The following is a 19,143-nucleotide window of genomic DNA, read 5'->3' as shown; positions in this document are numbered from 1 at the left end:
TGATAGTTTTAGTTTTTTAGTGTGGAGAGAAATAGTATAATTTCTTAAAGGTTTAATGTTTTATTTTATACTCTTCGTGCAGGTATTGGTGCCTGTTCAGGGGTTACAAATCACAGCCAGAGTGCACAATTTATTAAATAAATTAAAAAAAAGAATGTTAGGAGGGTTGACTGCCTCTTGGCTTGTTACCTCACAACAATTACACCAGTTTAAAAATAAAGTCCAGTCAAATCTTTTTCAGCATTGGTATTTAGCGTTAATCCGGGTTTATGCCAAATCAAATATGGTGCCATTTGTTAAAGGTTTCCTTTGAAAAGGTAGACTTGTTTTTTGTAATCTTTTTTTAAACTTTTGGACAGACCTAGGCAAGCTGTTTCCACGCTTGCTAAGGTAAGCTAACCGGCTGCTGACTCTAGCAACACATTTAGCATACAAAAAGAGCGTCAATCTTCTCATCTAGCAAACACTTCAAACAAAGCCATAACGTAGACCTACGTTTATTCCTTTAAACTACATATCAAAGAGCTATGCTAGACACACACACACACACACAAACTAGCGTTAGCTAACTAAGTGGTGTGTGCACAATGAACGGACGCTGCTCCTCGGTGGGGACCGTCTACCTGTGGTGACATACAGACGGTCTGCTGTAGTTTACCGCTAACAGATTAACGTTCACGCATTACTGCTTTTACATTTGCTTATATTATATATTTTTCTTCGTGGCTTTTCCCCCAAATGAAGGCTGCTTATCACGTGCGTTCGCTCCCCCGGTCTATATTCTCCCCCCACAGCCGGTCTCTTATCTGTGACACTTGTTGCGTGAGCTCTCCGCGCGGGATTTTCGAGGCACATACGGGCACTCGGGCAGTGTGTGAAGAGGAGTGACTCCTCCCATCTCTCTCGCGCTGCCGTGAGTCATGCGGCCCTCTCATTGGTCAGTTCACGTGGAGGGGGCGGTGACGGAGGGGGAATTCCCCCCCTCGCTGGTCTCCTGTAACAAATGTAACTTTTCCTGTCCACTGTCACTCATTCACTCTGTGTTCTCCGAGACAATAAGCCGTGATACGACGTTGTGCATCATGGATGGTGAGTAGCAACAACTTTATTTACTGTATTATTATTATTATAATAATAACTCGTAGGAGAGGTTATGACAGAATGGGATAAATCACAATACTAATGTCACTTAAGTTTGATGTATATGCATATCTTAAGCCTGAATGTACGATAGCAACATTGATGTGCTTGCTTTTATTTATTTCATGAAATACTATTTTACCCTATCATGAGTTTTGTTGTAATGATTGACATTGGAATAAGTGTCAGTGCAGCTCTAGCAGGACTGAATGAGCTTTTAAAAACACACCAAACCAGTTTTGTTGGGACATGTTATTAATCTGTCATGTTATCATCAATTTTGCTAATTACCTTCCTCCATGTCACCCTCCTCTCCACAGCTCTTATGTCCTCCGTGCTAGGGGACGATCCACACATGAGTAAGTGCATTTTAATAGCCCTTGTGTCAAAAATAACCCTTAAAAGAGCCAAACAATCTCTAAATGCACAGAATGGCCTCTTTCACTTCCTCATTTAGTTTTATTAGGAAGCTTTGCTTTTTTTTTTTTTTCTCGGCTTGGCAGTGTGAGTTAATGTGAGGTTTCTGTAATCCTTATCTATATAAAAGGTCATATGTTATAACATTGCTGTGCGCGTGAGCTCCATTGCTTCTCGGTTCGGCACGTCCTAGTCCAAAGTGGCTGCAAAAAAACGAGTAAGGCAGGTCTGTGGCCCCGGATGCCCCTATTTGGCAAAAGCATGTTTCTCAATATGTCCGAAATGTTACAGGACTTGTTTCACGCCGCCCTATCGTGTGCAGGTCCTGTCGCTCGGCTGTCATGTCCACGAAAACCCACTTTAGTGGCGTTAAATCATTGTAAGGTTGACACTTCCCCAATCAGTTTTAGTTCCCCTCTCATCATGTGGTTGCAGGTTTTTGTTTCATGCAAAAGGGTCAAAGCGGGACAGACATTTAAATTTTTTTTTACCAAATCTTATTGAATGCTTTGCGGTTTAAAAGACGCCTCGGGCTACATTTGATGCTGAGAGATTTTTAAGCAGCACTCTGTGTCAACTGTATGTCGGCAACTTGTCTGAAATGGTTTCCTTTCCAACCAAATGCTTCCCCGAAGATGTGCAGACTTCCTGCAAAATCCTCTAAATCCACGCTTATTGGCTTGGTTCAATAATCCAATTCGATTGGATTTAGGTGATATGCATGAGTCCGTAGCATTTCCATTCAGTGTTGTTTTTCCCGCCCATCCAAAGATGCACTTTATGGTTCCCTCTATAGATCAGCCTCAGCTATACATTTAATGTAAACAAGCTCAGTGTTTGTGTTTGATGTCAATTCAAACCACATTTATTTTGTGTTTAGAGGGTATGATTCAAATTTTGTTTCATATTTATTCTCTTCATTATCGACCCAAGAGCTTCCTCGTTGCCAGTGTTTTGGTATTTTTTTGTAAAAAGACTCCTCCCCACCCCCCAAAAAAAATAGTCTAACTGAAAGACCAAAGTATGTATTTCAAGTGTTAATTTAAAAAAAGAAAAAGTTATTTCCTTGCTCCTCTTCAATCACTTTGATATGAACCTTTAGGCATAACTCCACAATGCTGTTCATTTTCACAATTTTCGGACATTTTATAGAACCAAAGAATGGTTTTACAGGAGACATTTGTCAAAACGTTAGCTTTTTGGTTGAACTCAATTTATCTTTATCCGCTCCTCTCCACACCTTGTCATTTACTCTTCTTTTCCAACCCCATCATCTGCGCTCTCTGTAGTGGTCGAGCCGGCCATCCAGATCTACGAGCAGCCCAAGCAGAGGGGGATGCGCTTCAGGTACAAGTGCGAGGGTCGCTCTGCCGGAAGCATCCCCGGTGACAAGAGCTCCGACAACAACAGGTCCTACCCGAGTCTGCAGGTCGGTCCCTGGAGCTGTGTTTTGTACACAAACCTTGCGCCAGTGCGCCTAAATAAACGGTCCTCCTCCTCCCACACAGATCCTGAATTACTGCGGCAAAGGCAAGGTGCGCGTCTACTTGGTGACGAAGAACGAGCCGTACCGACCGCACCCGCACGACCTGGTGGGGAAGGACTGCAAGGACGGATTCTACGAGGCCGAGTTCGGCCCGGACCGCAGGGTGATCGCGTGAGTTCCCCACCCACACGCGCAACAGCCGTCTGTGTCACTGCCACTGTCGTCATCGGAGTCGCTGCAGCCTCTGCCTTAATCTCCATTCAAATCTCCTGTCTGTTGCACTCACACTCTGACACACACACTCTCTCACACAGACACACACACACACACCACTACATCATAATCACTTGAATCAATTCTCTATTCATAGTAGTTAATGTTTCACATGAAGGTTTAGAAAGGCGTCAAGTGTAAATCTGTGACCTCTCGGATACACACACACCCATATTTGGTGTGCGTGCATGTGTGTGTGTGTGTGTGTGTGTGCAGATAAATGGAATTGCTCTTGCATATTTGGGGTCAAACATTCAGCATTGAATCATCAATTCGTGGTAGAGTCAGACGGGTTGGGCTGAGTGCACGATCACTTTGACCCTCATCCTCAACTTCAATCTGTTTTTGTTTTTTGTTAACGTCATACTTTGCTTAGGTGTGGGCCCAGCGCATTTTGTTTATTCATTCCTATCGGCTTATTGCAGCACTGTAAGAGTCCCGTCACTTTTTTCTCACGCCCTTGTGTTGTTATGTTGTCATTCATGCAGTTTCCAGAACCTGGGCATCCAGTGCGTGAGAAGGCGAGAAGTGAAAGAGGCGATTGTGCAGAGGATGACCCGAGGAATCAACCCCTTCAATGGTGAGTCCTCCTGCTCTCACTGTCTGTTCTTTTCAACCCACTTGTGTTGTAACATGTTTGCTTTAGAACCTGACTGATACTGTTAAACACACATCAGTGAGCCACACGTTCCTTTATTATTGTCAACATAACTTCTGTGGTTTAGTTTGGTGAAACTACACTAGAGCACCCAATGTGATCCATAGCTGGAAATGGTCTATTTACTATGCTACATTTTCTAATTTCATATTTCATCAAACTACAGTGCCCACCTAATTTAGGATCCCTTAAAAAATGCAACTATATATCTGTGTGTAGTTGTTTTTGTAAAGATCTACATCTTCAGTAGAACCAATTGGCTCCTGGGAGAAAATTATAAAAGTTGTTTTTGGTCTTTTACAAAAGTAAAGGCAGGGGCGTTTTTGTTTCATGCAATTGATTCGCACACCAATATATTTTCTTCTGTTCTGTGAAAACCACAATAATGTAACGTCCGCAGTAACAACTCGCAGACGTTGGTTGCGTTAACTTTGCAGGTTTATTATAACAGTGGGCACAGGATTGGCAACAGGCTCTTCGCTAACAGTTGCGCACGTAGCATCCCCCACACTAGCATAACGAAAACAACAACACACAACGTCACTTCCTCCTTAACCACCCGCCTACCCCCCTACTCCACCAATCACAGGCCGCAACCCTACCAAGCAGCACGCTGCTTCCCTGTGATTGGCCGGAGAGAGTGACAGAGGCCCCTGACCGACCCCTAGCCACCAACAGACGCCTGTACAGAGTCGCTACAATCAGGACTAACACGCTAACAAAATGTCCGTGGCTAGCTAGAAAACATTCAGAATGTTAAAGGATCATTTTTGCATGCTATGTCAACCGGGGGGTGCCGTTGATAGCTAAAGATAAAATGATGATGGGACCAGCTATCTAATATCAGCTATGTGTTAGCATAGCTAGCTTAGGCACTTGCCAACACAATGGCGCAGAGCGTTGTAATGTGGCCACACTATGACACATGTCTGTCAAAATGCCTGAGCTTAATTTCCAGAAATGTTGGAACGTTAGCTAGCTTTAAACCGACATTTAGACAAAATGCTTGCTGCCCATGTAACGTGTGTCAGAATCCCACTCGCTGATGTCTTCCTAAAGGCAGCTTATACAAATGAATATGTATACAATTGGAATCAAATACATCCCCAATAAGCCAGTTAATGATACCAGTTAATTGTATATATTATTTAGGCTTCTATTAGCAGTGACACTGTTTTTTTGCACATGCTGATTGACCCAGTTCTCAGGCACCGAAGAGGATTTTTCCTTGACTCGAGTCAGAAATGGGCTCTCTTGCCACCGCACTTATGCAGCCGTGCCATTTCCTCAATGCGCTTTCATTCTGCGGTCCTCTGGCGCAGACAGGCAGCACTTCTCGTGTACAAACAGGCGTTGGGGCCTACTTCCCCATTCTTAGTCACAGTTGCTCAATTCAGCGCGGCGCAGGGTGCCACGTGAGGGCTGGGAATGCAGGATTCATTAGGGGTGGTGGGGGGGAGCGTGGGCCCAAGGGGGGTTCCCCCAGCTCTCGGATGACGATAACAGTAGGTTTATGGCGCTTTACGGCTCTGTAAAAGCATACAGGGTTTACGAGCAAGTTTGATAGAGACATGGATGCTTTGAGATTTTTGGGGGCTTTGTTGTTTGCATGTTTTTTTTGCAAGTGGCAACAAGTGGTGACTGAAACAGCTTGAGTTCAGCAGGTATCTGCTAACCACACACATTTGACACATTGCTTATTTGCAAAAAGTTTGTACCTGATGCTTCGCTTTCACTTCAGATCCTGTAAAGCCCACGCTGTGCATACAGTGTCAAAGGCTTAGGAAGCGAGTGACTTAAAGAAACAGTTCACCACCAAAAATCAACTTATGCTCAGGGCTTATTATCAATCTAGATTGTTTTGGTTTGGGTTGCCTAGTTTTGGAGAGACCAACCATAGAGATGTCTGCCTTCTCTCAAATAGGAACAGAAACTATGGTAGAAACCAGCGGTGGATTGGCCATAGGGAGTACCGGAACTCCCGGTGGGCCGGTCAGTAATGGGCCGGCAGTGGCTGACCTTTTTTTTTATTTTTTTGTATGTAAAGACGCATAAGAGGCCCAGTGGCCCTATGACAGGCCCAGTAGTCCCGCCCACGCATTTTCCAGACCCCCCTCGTCCAATCACCTTTAATGATGAGCTAATGACATCATTAGCAATCTGTGAGAGAGAAGAGAAAGCAAACATGGAGAAAAAACGAAAAGGCGGTGCAGAAAAACTGAGGGAAAAGAAAACCTCTCGCAACTGATGCTGCTAAGAGCAGAAATATAATAAACATGTCTGCTGCTGCGGGGCCGGCGGCGGTGGCGTCGCCTCCGGCTCCGGGGCTTTGGCTGCGCCGGGCGCGGCGGGTCCTCTCAGGTGTCGTCGGACAGTGAAAGTGAGGCTCCCGCTGCCATGGTGGCACAGTGACATGAAGGGGAGCTTCTAATGAGGACAAGACACGTCTGTATGAACGGACTCCCTCTACTGGTGAACTGCAGTATTACAACTGATAAAGCATTGAGAACGCGCTCTTGCACCCGACATGTATATATTTTCCACACGTAACATTCAACATTAGTTATCGTCAACAAGCACGTATCATTGTACTTTCTGCCTTCAAAGTAAAAGCACTTCCTGTTTCCATGCTCTTCACAATAAGAGTAAATAATGTAATAAAACAAGTTACAACATGCAGGAGGAGGAGACTGGTGGTGGTGATAGCAGGTGAGTGTGCTAGCTAACATGTTGATGTTGTGGATAAACACTCATTCACTAAATGTTCAAAAACGTTGTCTATGAACTTTACTTGAATACATCTAGTTCTAAAGTGTTGGAAAATGATATACTATCCTGATTAATTAACCACTATTTTATGGTGCTGTGGTTTGAACATGCAGATCTGCTTTTTCACATTTTTTATAATTACAAATCAGGTCACCAGAGTTAAAGTGTTTTAAGTGTCAATATACTTGCTTTAAGCTCCAATTTGTTCAAATATGCTTTACCTATTTTTTTCTGTCAGTGTTTATGGTTTATTGTCCATGCTTTTCTTTTTTTTGAACACTTATTTATGGAAATTTTCAGATTAAACTACATCAAATAAGAGACAAGGAGACAATGGCCCATTTCAGTATAGTAGTGTTATTAAGGGCTTGTGTGATTATATGTACAGTACATCAAGGGACCGAGTTGGCACAGTATCTGCGCATGGATTGTGGTGGTCGGTCTGGACCAAAAAGTCCAGGGCCGAATTTTTGTCCCTGTCCAGGCCTGGTAGAAACAAAACTGCTCGCATAAAGGACTGCAGATTATCTTGAGTAACCTGGATCATGATTTCTGCAAAGAGGTGCAGATATCTCCAAAACTAGGCAACAATTTAAATTTTGGGGTTGAACTGCCCCTTTTAACCACAGACAGTTACAGACAGTTAAAGTGGGAACGTAACCCCAGCTGACATTTTTTCTGTATAGCTTCACTATACATGACCACATGGACTATTCTCTTAACTTTAATTTAAAGTTCATGACAGACCAGATGGGCAGCTGGGTGTCTTTTTTTCTTCTTCTTTCTTTTACCCGCTAACCTTCCTCTCTCTTCAGTTCACTTCTGCTGTGAAACTCAGCTGCTTCCTGTGTCGGGGGGAGATGCCCCCCCCCCCCCTATGCACACACACACACACACACACACACACACAGACACGCACAGACACGCATGCACAACCACCTTACGCACTCAAGCTAAATGTTGTCGGGGGGCACATCAGGGTAGTCAAGTGGATAATGTGTGAGAACTAATTCTGGTCAATCTAGTAGAAAGCTCACCTCCCCTGTGCTAGCGATGACACAAAACTGAATCCTGTGTGTGTGTGTGCGTGTGTGTGTGTGACGTTGTAATATGTTTCCGTATTACTACGTGTTCTCAGTTCGCATTGGAGCGGCACACCTGTTAAATGTTTTTCACATGGGTGATGGTGTTTTCTTGTCACACGTGTGGCCATACATTATTTTGTTCTATGGGTCAGAAAGAGGCTCAAATAAGGGCGGATTGAATTGGAATGAAGCCTTTCTACGAGAGAAGCTCCCTCGATATGACTTTGAATCCCAGTTATTTTTTTCCCAGGCGCACAAAAGTGAAAAGATGCGCAAACATAATTTCACGAGCTGAAACTCTCTGCTTCGGCAGTAACAAGGGATGAATTGGTTTCTGGATGTAATCAGCGTAGACAAATGGCATCCTGGGGGAGAGCGATGTTGAGTAATATTGGCAGAGGTTTGGTGATCTCCAAGTTCCATAAGCGTGAATGCTATCCTTCCCAGAGAGGACATGTCCTTCCCCCGTTTGTCTTTGCTCAACTGAAGAGGACATTTTTCCATCGGCTTGGCCATGTCCTTTTTGTTTTATCTGCCATTGCCAAAACAATTGCACTATGTTCGCACCGCGTTCCTTCTATGTGCTGTAAAGCAACAACAGTTGTAGTTTTTAGTGGCCTCAGCCTCAGAAAAGACACACACACAAACCGTGCGATGTGTGTGTGAAGCTCGGTGAAATTGTGAGTCATGCAGTGGAGACGCTGTTTGTGGTGAGGCCTTGGCACCTGCCTCCCCTTCTTTCTCGCTCTCACATTCCACTCCCACACTAACCACCCCCACCGCCCATCGTCACTGCCCCCTGCCAGCACCGCAGCAAATGACCTCGGCCCTCTTTGCAACTGGGGCGCAGTGATCTTGGCTACTCACACACACACACACACACACACACATTCACGCGGCGCTACTTGGTGTCCGTCTGCCACTCACACTCAAACCTGAGGACCAAACACACAGCTGAGGTAGAGCAGAGCCTCCATTGTTTCAGAGGGACCGGACCGTTCAGCCCCCAGATGTTGAGTTTTACAGTGTTGCTGTTGTTGAAGACACTGAAACCCCTCAGCTCAGTTAGCACCCCCCCCCCCTCCCACACACACACACACACACACACACCACATGCATTATAGTGTGTCCCATGATGGTGTTTAAAAAAAAGAGAAGAAACTAAGCACCTGTGTCCTGCCATAACAATTTGACATATTAATGACAGTGTCTCACTCTTTGATTTATTGTGCTTGATTTGCATAATAACACAAATGCCAATATTGGTTACAATTGCAGGCTTCATATTTTATTTCACAAGAGGAAAAGATCATTGGGATTTGAAACAAAAATTGAATAGAAGGTATTGTTTTGTTTGCATATATCGTTAAATAGGTTCACAGTCTGACCTGGGATATGATCTAAGAGGGTTTTAAACGCATTTTAAAATGTTTAATCGGACAGCTGTGGAGTCGATATGAGACTCGAGCCACACATTTGATGACTTCTCATTGAGCAAAATCCAAACCTGCACCGATGACCTGGTGTGCCGTGGCAATGATAAGAGACCGGGAGGCTGTTTGCACTGAGCATGTCCAGTGATAGTGAGTTCGGACGAGGAGTTTCCCTCCATCTCACATGTTGCTGCTGCTGTAGTTGTTGGTGTTTCACGTTATCATGGATTCAAACAGAGTTCAGCTTTTGACTTCAGCCCCACCACTTTCACACACGTCAGGAGCCCTCATGGTCACTCGTGCAGGGAGTCTCATCTCTTGCTTCTGCTGACTCCCTCTCTCAAACACACACACACACACACACACACACACACGCACAGCCACTTCTTTCCACCACGAGGGTGACGTCGTGGAGCGTCACCGCAGTGACAAGGTGTAGGCGGGAGGCGGCTTGAGCGCGATAGATAGAAATTGAGAGAGATGGAGGAAGACAAAGTAGGCAGATGTGAAAAGCATGGTGTGTGTGTGTGTGTGGGCGTCTCAGTTATAAAGCTCTCCCTTTTAGGAGGTGCGCGTGAGGGCGGTGTGTGTGACGCGTGCGTTTGTGTGTGTGTAGATGAAAGTGTGGGTTGTGGATGCTTGAAAAAAACAACAACTGCAGATTATCTGTGACGTGTTTCGAGGACAGCCTACAGATGTGACGACATCTATCTATCTGCTCTCTGATGGTCCGACACGGTTCTCATTAAGTGTTCACCACACGATTCATTCACGGTTCATTCTGTGACTGAATTGATTGCGATGCCGCTGCACCCACGTTTCAGCTTCGTAGCGTTTCGTGGTTATTAGGATAGTTCACTCTGTGCTTCAAAACGTCTGCTGTCGTTTGTTTGTGGTGCTCAAAGAATTAAAAAAACTGCTTTTTTTAAAAACTCAACAGCAATTTAATCTTGTAAACATCGTCCTGGTTCCACAAAGGTTTTCACAGGGACTATTTTTGTTTAGCACCACAAGCAAATTTCCATGATCCTCCATTTATTTGTTGAGGCTGCAAAAACCTCAGATGCAGACAGGTGGAATGTGACTAAGTACATTTGCTCAATAACTGTACCCAAGTAGACTGCATTGCACTTTTTACCGTACTAAATCTATTTTGATTGCTGTAGTTACTTTACAAATCTTTTATTGTTTTTCATACAAAACATATGGGGAGTTTATAAGATATGATGCATTGTCATAGATTAAACTACCTGATCAAATAAGCTCCCTCTCATCCAATTACAACTGTAAAATGCTTCTTGTGCATTAATAATAGTCCAATAATATAGTATTTAATTGTTTAAAAAGGGTCATATTTTTGCATTAGAAGTAATATAATTCTACTTCAAGTGCATTTTCCTAATAATGTAATGCATACATACTTTTTTTTTATTTATCAAAATGATCATTGCTTACATTGCAGGTCTCATACCTTTAGTGAGTACCATGTGCTCTCACCTCAAGTAGCTCTGAAAATGACACGTGTGTGTGTGTGTGTGTGTGTGTGTGTGTGTGTGTGTGTGTGTGTGTGTGTGTGTGTGTGTGTGTGTGTGTGTGTGTGTGTGTGTGTGTGTGTGTGTGTGTGTGTGTGTGTGTGTGTGTGTGTGTGTGTGTGTGTGTGTGTGTCCTCAGTGCCAGGTGAGCAGCTGCTGCAGACAGAGGAGTACGACCTGAACGTGGTGCGCCTGTGCATCCAGGTCTTCCTGCAGGACGAGAACGGCCAATACACCCGACCGCTCAGCCCCATCGTCACCAACCCCATCTACGACAACAGTGAGTTGAATGGTCTGCGTCACAGTGTGTGTTCATGCTGAGGTCATGTCAGGCGACTGCATGCAGGGAGAGCGTCTTACCGGGAATGCAGGCTGCCTGAGGTTAGGCGTGTCCACCTCCGGGTTCACGTTTTCAAGAGCGGATGATGACATAACATGAATATAAAGCTGCAAACATTTGATGCTAATTTCCTGTCATTTCATACCCTTACCGAGAATTGTATTAATGTTCTAATAATTGTCAAATGATTGCTGGGGATTGGGGGGGACATCATAGAGCAGACCCTCCAACAATGTGTAGATTGGAGATTAACAGACCTCTGTAGTCACTCTACAAGGGATTCAGTTATCCAGCTTGGACTTAGAACAACGTGTGAAGAGGAACTCTCATTGCTTAAGTGTTTGTACCAATCAATTGCTGCAAATTCCCTGGAAAAGGAAAACCCATTTCTGCCATGATTTATTTAAAAATATTGTTTTTGTTTTGGTCAGTAGTGGTAACCAAAGGATTATGATTATTCAACATAACTATTCAAACTAAAACTTTTATAAACTATTCAATTAAATACATGTTTTTTTGTATTTTTTATTTGTCATATGCAATGATAAAATATGTATTGATGTTATCCAATATCAAGTCTCGACTTGATCATTTGTCATTACGATGACGTGTGTGTAACTATTATACGGCACAGCGCCTCTGTCTTTTTCTTCCGAGCCTCGTAAAGTCGTATGAATATACAAACCATGTGGAGAGCTGTAATTTATCAAAACAATGCTTGTTGAATAATTAGTTGACGGTTAGTCATAGACCTCTTCATTTAGAAGAATGAAATGTTGAGATGAACGCTGCGCTACAGTAGATGTAAATTATAAAATGGTTGTTTAACTATAGCATGTTTGTTTTTTCTGGGCATTAGCCTATAGTCGCCAAATAATAATGGTCTAAAATAATGTGAAATTACATAGTTTTACGATAAAAACCCTAATTCTTTTCTGGGCACTGGCACTTCCACTTAAAGCATTGCATCCAAGTGTGTTGCAAGACCTGTGTATCCAGTAGTTATTCACTCAATGCTGTTTTGAGTGTTGCACTCAGTGAACTAGTTCAGTGTTCCTCACACACATTGAGAAAGGGGAAGCTCTTTATAAACACGAAGCCAAAAAAACAACCCTGTTGCCATGGAGCACTTCCTCTTCTGACTGCTGACATGTGACTCAACCTGCTGAGGCCTCGACTGTAAACTGAATGTGGTCTTTTTCGAAACTGAGGCAAATATTCAACAAGTTAGACTGAGCCACGAAAGCTGCTCTGTTTTTTCACAACGTGACATCGACTAGATCAAGTCAAGTCATTCTGACATTATCACTGTTGGAAATATAAACGTTATCTCACTTTGAGAATGCAGTTTGACTTAGACTGGTTGCCTCTGTTGGGTTGCATGGTTCTAACCCTTTTTCTGCATCATCAGGGGCCCCAAACACGGCGGAGCTGAGGATTTGTCGGGTCAACAGGAACAGTGGCAGCGTCAAGGGAGGGGATGAGATCTTCTTGCTGTGTGACAAAGTACAAAAAGGTACAAGCTATCAATATTCTGTTGGCCTTTGCAATCAACTAATCCGCACTTTATTGTTTTACATGTTGCATCAATTTTCTCTACATTGTTTTCCATCCATCCATTCATTTTGCATGCTCATTCAGTTTTCCATTGCTGTCTTCCCATCACCCCCCTTACCTACAGACGACATTGAGGTGCGATACTTCTCCGACGACGGTTGGGAGGCCAAAGGCTCCTTCTCTCAGGCCGACGTTCATCGCCAAGTGGCCATCGTCTTCAAGACTCCCTCCTATTACAAGACCTCCGTAACGGAGTCTGTCACCGTGCACATGCAGTTGCGTCGGCCTTCTGATCAGGAAGTCAGTGAACCGATGGATTTTCGATACCTGCCCGACGACAAAGGTAGGCAGAGATCTCCTTCGTTCTGTTATTAACTCAAACTCTCGCCATTCGTTGGTGTACGCTGGTTGTTTTCAGGAACTGGGGGTTATCAGGTTGATTCAAGTGATGCATGTGAACATTTTGTGTTTGCTGTAGATCCTTACGGCAACAATGACAAAAGGTGTAAAAGAGAGCACTTGATGAGGATATCAGGATTGTCAGGTACGAGCTAAGGTTCTGTTTATACAGTACAACCCATCTGATATGCCCATGTGTGCATGTATGAGATTCAGTATTCATGTATGCATTGTAACAACAGTGTCTGGCCTTTCTTTAGGGGCTCCATTCGCTGGTCTGACTAGGAACCGGCCAAAAGCGGTGCCACAGAGTACCATGAGTCACATGCGAAAAGGTCATTTTATTTCTCTCATATTGCAATAGTTAGATGTTAAACCAGAAAATATAAGCACTTCCATCAAGATCAGGATAATACTGCCCTGCTATCACACTAAATGTCAATGCATGTTTTCCAGACCTCGGCAACATGTACCTGAGGCAACAGCACCCACCTTCGATGCAGCAACAACCTTCTGTATTCCAACCGACCTTCCAACCGGGTGCTCAGAACGTTATGATGACATCACAGGCTCCCAATGTGCCAGTCAGCCATCCATGGGTAAATCCCAACTCAGCACTCTCAATGGATACAGTCACCATAAACCAGCCCGGTGCCATGAGCTATCTTCCACGTAATAGCAGCAGCAGGCAACAGCAGCCAAACCGTGGCTCCGGTTACCCCCACAGAGTGGAGCACAGCGGCTTTGAGAATAACATCCTCCCCCAGCTCTCCATGAGGGACTTGCAGTGCTTGGATGCAGCCCCCCAAGCTCCTGTGATGAGCCAGTTAGAGTCCCAGGCACTCTTCCAGCTGCAGCACCAAAGGGAGGAGCTTGCGTCTGAGACCCGGGCCCAGAACCATCTAGGCAACCAGAACCAGGGTCTCCAGACGACGTGGTCCAATTTCACTAACCTCAATCCAGTCCAGAACACCTTCAACGGGTCAGTACCTGGAGGTGGAGGCGGCTCACAGGGGCTGGGATCTTTCTCCTTCCTAGCGGGAATGGAAGGGGATGATTTTCTGAAGGGCCTGGTGGGAGGAGGGCCTCAGACTGGCTTCCAGCTGAAGCAGGAGCCCCAGATCAGACAAGAGACCCATGCTTCCGTCATGCAATCCCCGAGGGAAAGCCAAGAAAATACTTATACCAACTTGCTCCCTCGTTCTGTGAGCAATGGCACTAACATAAATCCAATGACGCAAGATGCTTGTGGCAACATCCAGTCTCATAAAAATCTGGAAAATACGTATTCAAGCAACGGCATGGCATCAGAAGGCCACTTTCTAACTTTGGCTGACTGGATCAAAGCAACTCGGCAAAGCGACTAAAAGGAATGACATTTTTGGTGTCAATAAATAGACAGACGCAGCTCAGAGGAAAACGTTAGTTACCTTGCAAAGCCAGACATGTTGCTTCATCCATTCCGGCCCAGTAAGGCTCAGTGGGCAAATTACACAAAATTATTGGCAGCCTTGGCAGCAATTGATTGACTAGTTCCTTCTTTCGCAAAGACATCACCAAGGGATTGTTCCTACACTTGATTGGCCAACCACGGCGCTTGGCAAGCAGTCATTGGTCTTTGCGTCCAATATTAATATGGAAAGATGCACCAGTCTCCTAAAAATTATTACTCAAATTGGATTTCTTGGTACATTTTAGACAAGAACCATGCAGTTTCAGAACCTTTTTGCATTTATATTAAGGACGCCTGTTCAGGTTCCACCCTAACCTTTCTGAACTGTTGGGGTGTTTGAAGAGGCGTCAAGTTGCACTGTCGTTGGGTTTTAGGGAATATTCTCCTGACTAGTTCAAACAACTGAGCTCTTTTGAGTTCAACTGGCTTCTGCATGGCGAAGTATGGGGATCAAACATGCCTTAGGTTGTAAAGATGACCAACAACATGCTGATGGTTTTCAAGCCAAAGATAGAATTCCACAGAAGTGAATGTACTACTTTCTTTCTTTGTCTTTCTCAGGTGAAGTTGGATTCACTGTGAACATACTGTATAGTAGAGAGTTTGATCTTGAAAAACAAATGTATGTTTGGGATTTGAAATGACAGCAAATAATATGGCTTATTATCATGGTTTTACACTTTTTATTGCTTTGTAATGAATTCTTACATATTGTACCATTTTATTGATTTCTTAGCAGAGTATTTGCTTTTAAATGCGCTCTGTACATAGATGTAAGCCATAGTTGAGTGAAAGCAATACCCATGCTGAAACGCTCAAGAACTGGCAAGGTACTGAAATTTCCATTGAGGAAGTGGGAGGAAACACATTCAGTGTTGTCTTTCCTTTGTAATGACTATGTCATAACAGTGATCGCATGTGTTATCCAGAGTTCTCAGAGCATTTGTAACAGATGTTTTTTAGATAAAGATGTCAATTTTGCGTTTCTCTCTTTCAGCCAAGCTTATTAATAGCTTTATTGAGTGCCTGGCTCAAGGATATTGCGATTGGACACATACATAGCTGATGATAAACAAACCAGTAGTTTAGCTCATTCTCGCCTGTTGTTTTGTACCTGTATGCCTTCCAGAAGTGTATTTGTTATAAAAGGAAATAAATATTTTTGATCACAACTTTGTATGCTTGGCTATTTTTCAATTTATCGACCAGATCAGTTCTTAATAAACAGAGTCTGTCTTATTCTACATGATCCATGTTGGGTTTTTTTGCAACCAGAGGCCCAACTAAAATGTCATTTTAAGGTGACCAAAATGTTACGAATAACAGATGTATACCAGATGTCCTCATAAGTGCAACTGACCTATGACACCATGAATCCATGGAGCAAGACGCTACAGCATGACGCACTGGGCTTCAGTCATCTGATTTGGCCTTGATTTGTGATAAATAGCTTTTCTCGAGTCGCAAGGAGGTAATAGCCCGAGCTTGTGACTGACTACAATGTGTCTCAACAACAACGTGCTGAGCAATGAGCCACATGACTTTGCACTTTCAGTTTGAACTTTACTGGACTTGTTCTCACCTAACTTTTCACCAGGATTTTGCGGATCGTCTTTCTTTTCTTCTCAACAGCGTGACAAATCCAAACTAAGCTTGACTGAATTTGAAGTGAAAGTCTGAGCGTGATGGCAGTGAAACTTGGCTTTCTCGTGGTCCAATTGAAACCTTTTGCTTTCATGCCCAAATGTTTTCATGCCCAAATGTAGATTGTAACGATACCCCAAGTCTATAGCCAGCAGTCAGCCTTGTGAAGTGTAAAGACTGGGAAACGGCTGAGATAACGGCTCCCAGCTAAGAAATAGTGTGGCTCGCAACCCCACCTCAAACTGCAATGTGTCGCACAACGTGCGAGTCGTTTACAGCTGTAAAATGGTTCAACATTTTGGGGAAAGTGCTTCATCACTTTCTTGGACGAGAGAGAGGCTAGATAAATTGATAGCTTAGTTTAGCATAACGGCTAGGCGCAGAGGGAAACAGCTAGCAAGGCTTGTGTCCAAAGATAATTAAATCAATGGTCACGGCCTCGGCATACTTTGCTTTGACTCATTGACTTTGACAATACCGATCCGTGAATTTGTTGCACAGTTTCACTTTTACATCAGCGTCATTCATATTTTCATCACAATTAATGTTGATTCTAATCTTATTTCTTGTAAAATTCTGCATTCGATAACACAACGGTACTTTTCAAGCAGTGCATCCTGAGGCGTCACTACCAAGGAATCCAGGATGTACGACGTTGGATGTTTGTTTTCTCTCGTATTCAAGGAGACTGACGTGAAATGCTGCATGCAGCATCCTTCCTGTCTGGTTGTTGTAAGGAACCACAGTGAACCCTGATTTAACCTCAGTGCGCAGGTTAATGTCAACAATCCTTTCTCAGGCTTTTGGTTTTGATTCACTGACTTTATTTTGACGTATGGAGCAACCATGGCTATCATTTGAAGTTGTGTTTTTGGCCACCTGTTAAGTCCTATTTACTCTCCTTTTAGCTCTGTCTTGGACCGCTGGCTGCTGAATGCTTCACTATGTTCAACAGCTATGGTCGCTAACTTGGTCTGTCGGCAGTTAAAGTGGGCAGGTAGCGCACAGTGTCAGCGTCAGCGCTTGTTGTTGGAAACAGGATTGATGACAGCGGCGAGACTGAACCATTAAGTAAAGGTGCACGCCGTTAAGCCAAACCGATGAAGTGAAAAGTGATCACCTCTGTGGATTTGACACTTTAGAGAACATCTTCTAAAGGGAGATAGATGTAAGGAAATACAATAATCGAAGTGGCTTGTAAAATGTGGGAAACAATGGTTGAACTTTTGAAAACACCAGCTAACACATGCCAGTCAGTAAAACGTTTTATTATAGGTTGCATGATGGTAATAGTGTGTTCCTGTAATGTGGGTTACTACACTGACCTTTTAACATTGATGTTTTGACATCTGAGCTGGGCTGGCGTAATTTCTGTCTTGATGATGGCTCGAGTTCACCGTAAACTTCACTGCAGAGGGTTGTTTAGTCCAGAGAAAAACTTAATTTACTGCACATAGACTTTCCTTTCTCAGGGAGCAGCAGTCCAAAAGATCAAGCACAAAGTTACATGTTTTGGTCAGGGCTTATAATTCCTTTTGAGATTTGCAACATGGAATTTTGCATGGCCGTATTTAGCTCAGGGCTAACAAAAGCCTGTTGCAGACTTAGGCTATTTTGTGATTCATCTAGATGTTTACCCTGGGCTCCAATGTTTATGTTTGAGTTCTTTACCCAGCGCTTACTCATCCAGAGCTGATGTACTGTATGCAGCTGGTACAGGGCTGTGTAATGAAACAGGGTATTGCAAAATCAAATCCAGTGCATTGGTATATAATAACAGAACCGAATGTCCTCACTGACACATAGACCACGGTGAAGTAATTCAGTCAGGGTATTTCACTTAAGCAAAGAGCTGCATCTGTTTTAGGACTTGGGGTTGAACAGTTAGTCCTGTACGAGTGCACACGGGCCACTAGCATGCACTGTATGTCACGTCTATGTTTGTCTATCTGTGCACACATAGCCAGAGTTTGCGCTAGTGCAGTGTGGCTCTTTAAGTATTTTCTAACCATGTCCTGGAAAAGGCAAGCCAGACCTGTTTAGCCACCTAATTCCAGTAATGCCCCTCCTCTGCTGCTCTGTCTCCTCCCCCCATTTCCTTCCTGTGAAGCTCACAAACCCTTGCTCACTGCAAATATGGTTGCTGACGACACAGGCATCCGGTCACACTCCACCTGAATGAACACGCCATTATCTCACCAAATCAGGGTAACCACAGGGCGCCAGTGTGGCAGATGCATTCAAACAACAACAGTGCACTTGCAGAGGTGTATGCCTGCAGCACTGATAATAGAAAGTATGTATCCATTTCCTCTATCGATTCCTCATATATTGAGTTTGATGCTCATTGTGTGTTAGTTAAGTTAAAAACAACTATCAATAACTACCTGGGGTTTCATATTCATATTACTTAAATGTGCAGGTAAACATGATTTGTGTTTTTGTTTTTTAATACAGAATATCTGCCCGATGGAAGTAAAGAAATGATTCAGTAAAGACAAATTAAATGTGTTAACCTTGTCAGATTACAGTCTGCATAAAGCAATTAACCTTGTTAGGAGCAAAACAGGTTTGAAAAGGGCCTTCATCTGCATCAGCTCATGGAATGATGCCCAAACGATGTCATAAACACATATAGTCATCTTTTCCACCTATAAGATCACTGAGCCAAGACCGCTCTGTGAAATATGGAGAGCAGTTATTACTTCCATTCTCTGAGAGCAATTCCCCTGATCCTACAATTTGCAAACTTCCTGCAGCACATTTTAATTACAGGTGTTGTACCTTATGTGTAGCTAGAAAGGCTCTTCATGCAAGACCTAACTCATGTTTTAGAGCAAGGGGGGAAATCCCACGAAGCTTTTACTGTGAATGTTTGACCAGAGCAGTGAATACCTGTGTGTTCAACAGATTTATGTCATTGTTTTAGATGTCTGATGTTTAAGATGAGTGACTCA

The 19,143-nt window shown here is 43.6% G+C and overlaps 1 protein-coding gene across 1 annotated transcript; it reads left to right on the top strand.

Moving 5' to 3' along the window:
* Nucleotides 1-1,082: 1,082 nt before the first annotated feature.
* On the top strand, nt 1,083-15,686 carry rel (v-rel avian reticuloendotheliosis viral oncogene homolog; the record flags this gene model as incomplete). The annotated part of the gene is made up of 10 exons (XM_079229839.1): nt 1,083-1,089; nt 2,847-2,986; nt 3,066-3,214; nt 3,805-3,896; nt 10,933-11,073; nt 12,545-12,649; nt 12,815-13,033; nt 13,169-13,234; nt 13,350-13,424; nt 13,546-15,686. 10 exons carry the CDS (start codon nt 1,083-1,085, stop codon nt 14,454-14,456), a joined length of 1,905 nt encoding a protein of 634 aa, XP_079085965.1. The 3' UTR covers nt 14,457-15,686.
* Between the last annotated feature and the right edge of the window lie 3,457 nt (nt 15,687-19,143).

This window comes from Taurulus bubalis, assembly GCF_910589615.1.
Source record: "Taurulus bubalis genome assembly, chromosome: 14".
Classification (NCBI taxonomy): Eukaryota; Metazoa; Chordata; class Actinopteri; order Perciformes; family Cottidae; genus Taurulus; species Taurulus bubalis.
This window is presented reverse-complemented; position numbering and strand designations above follow the sequence as displayed.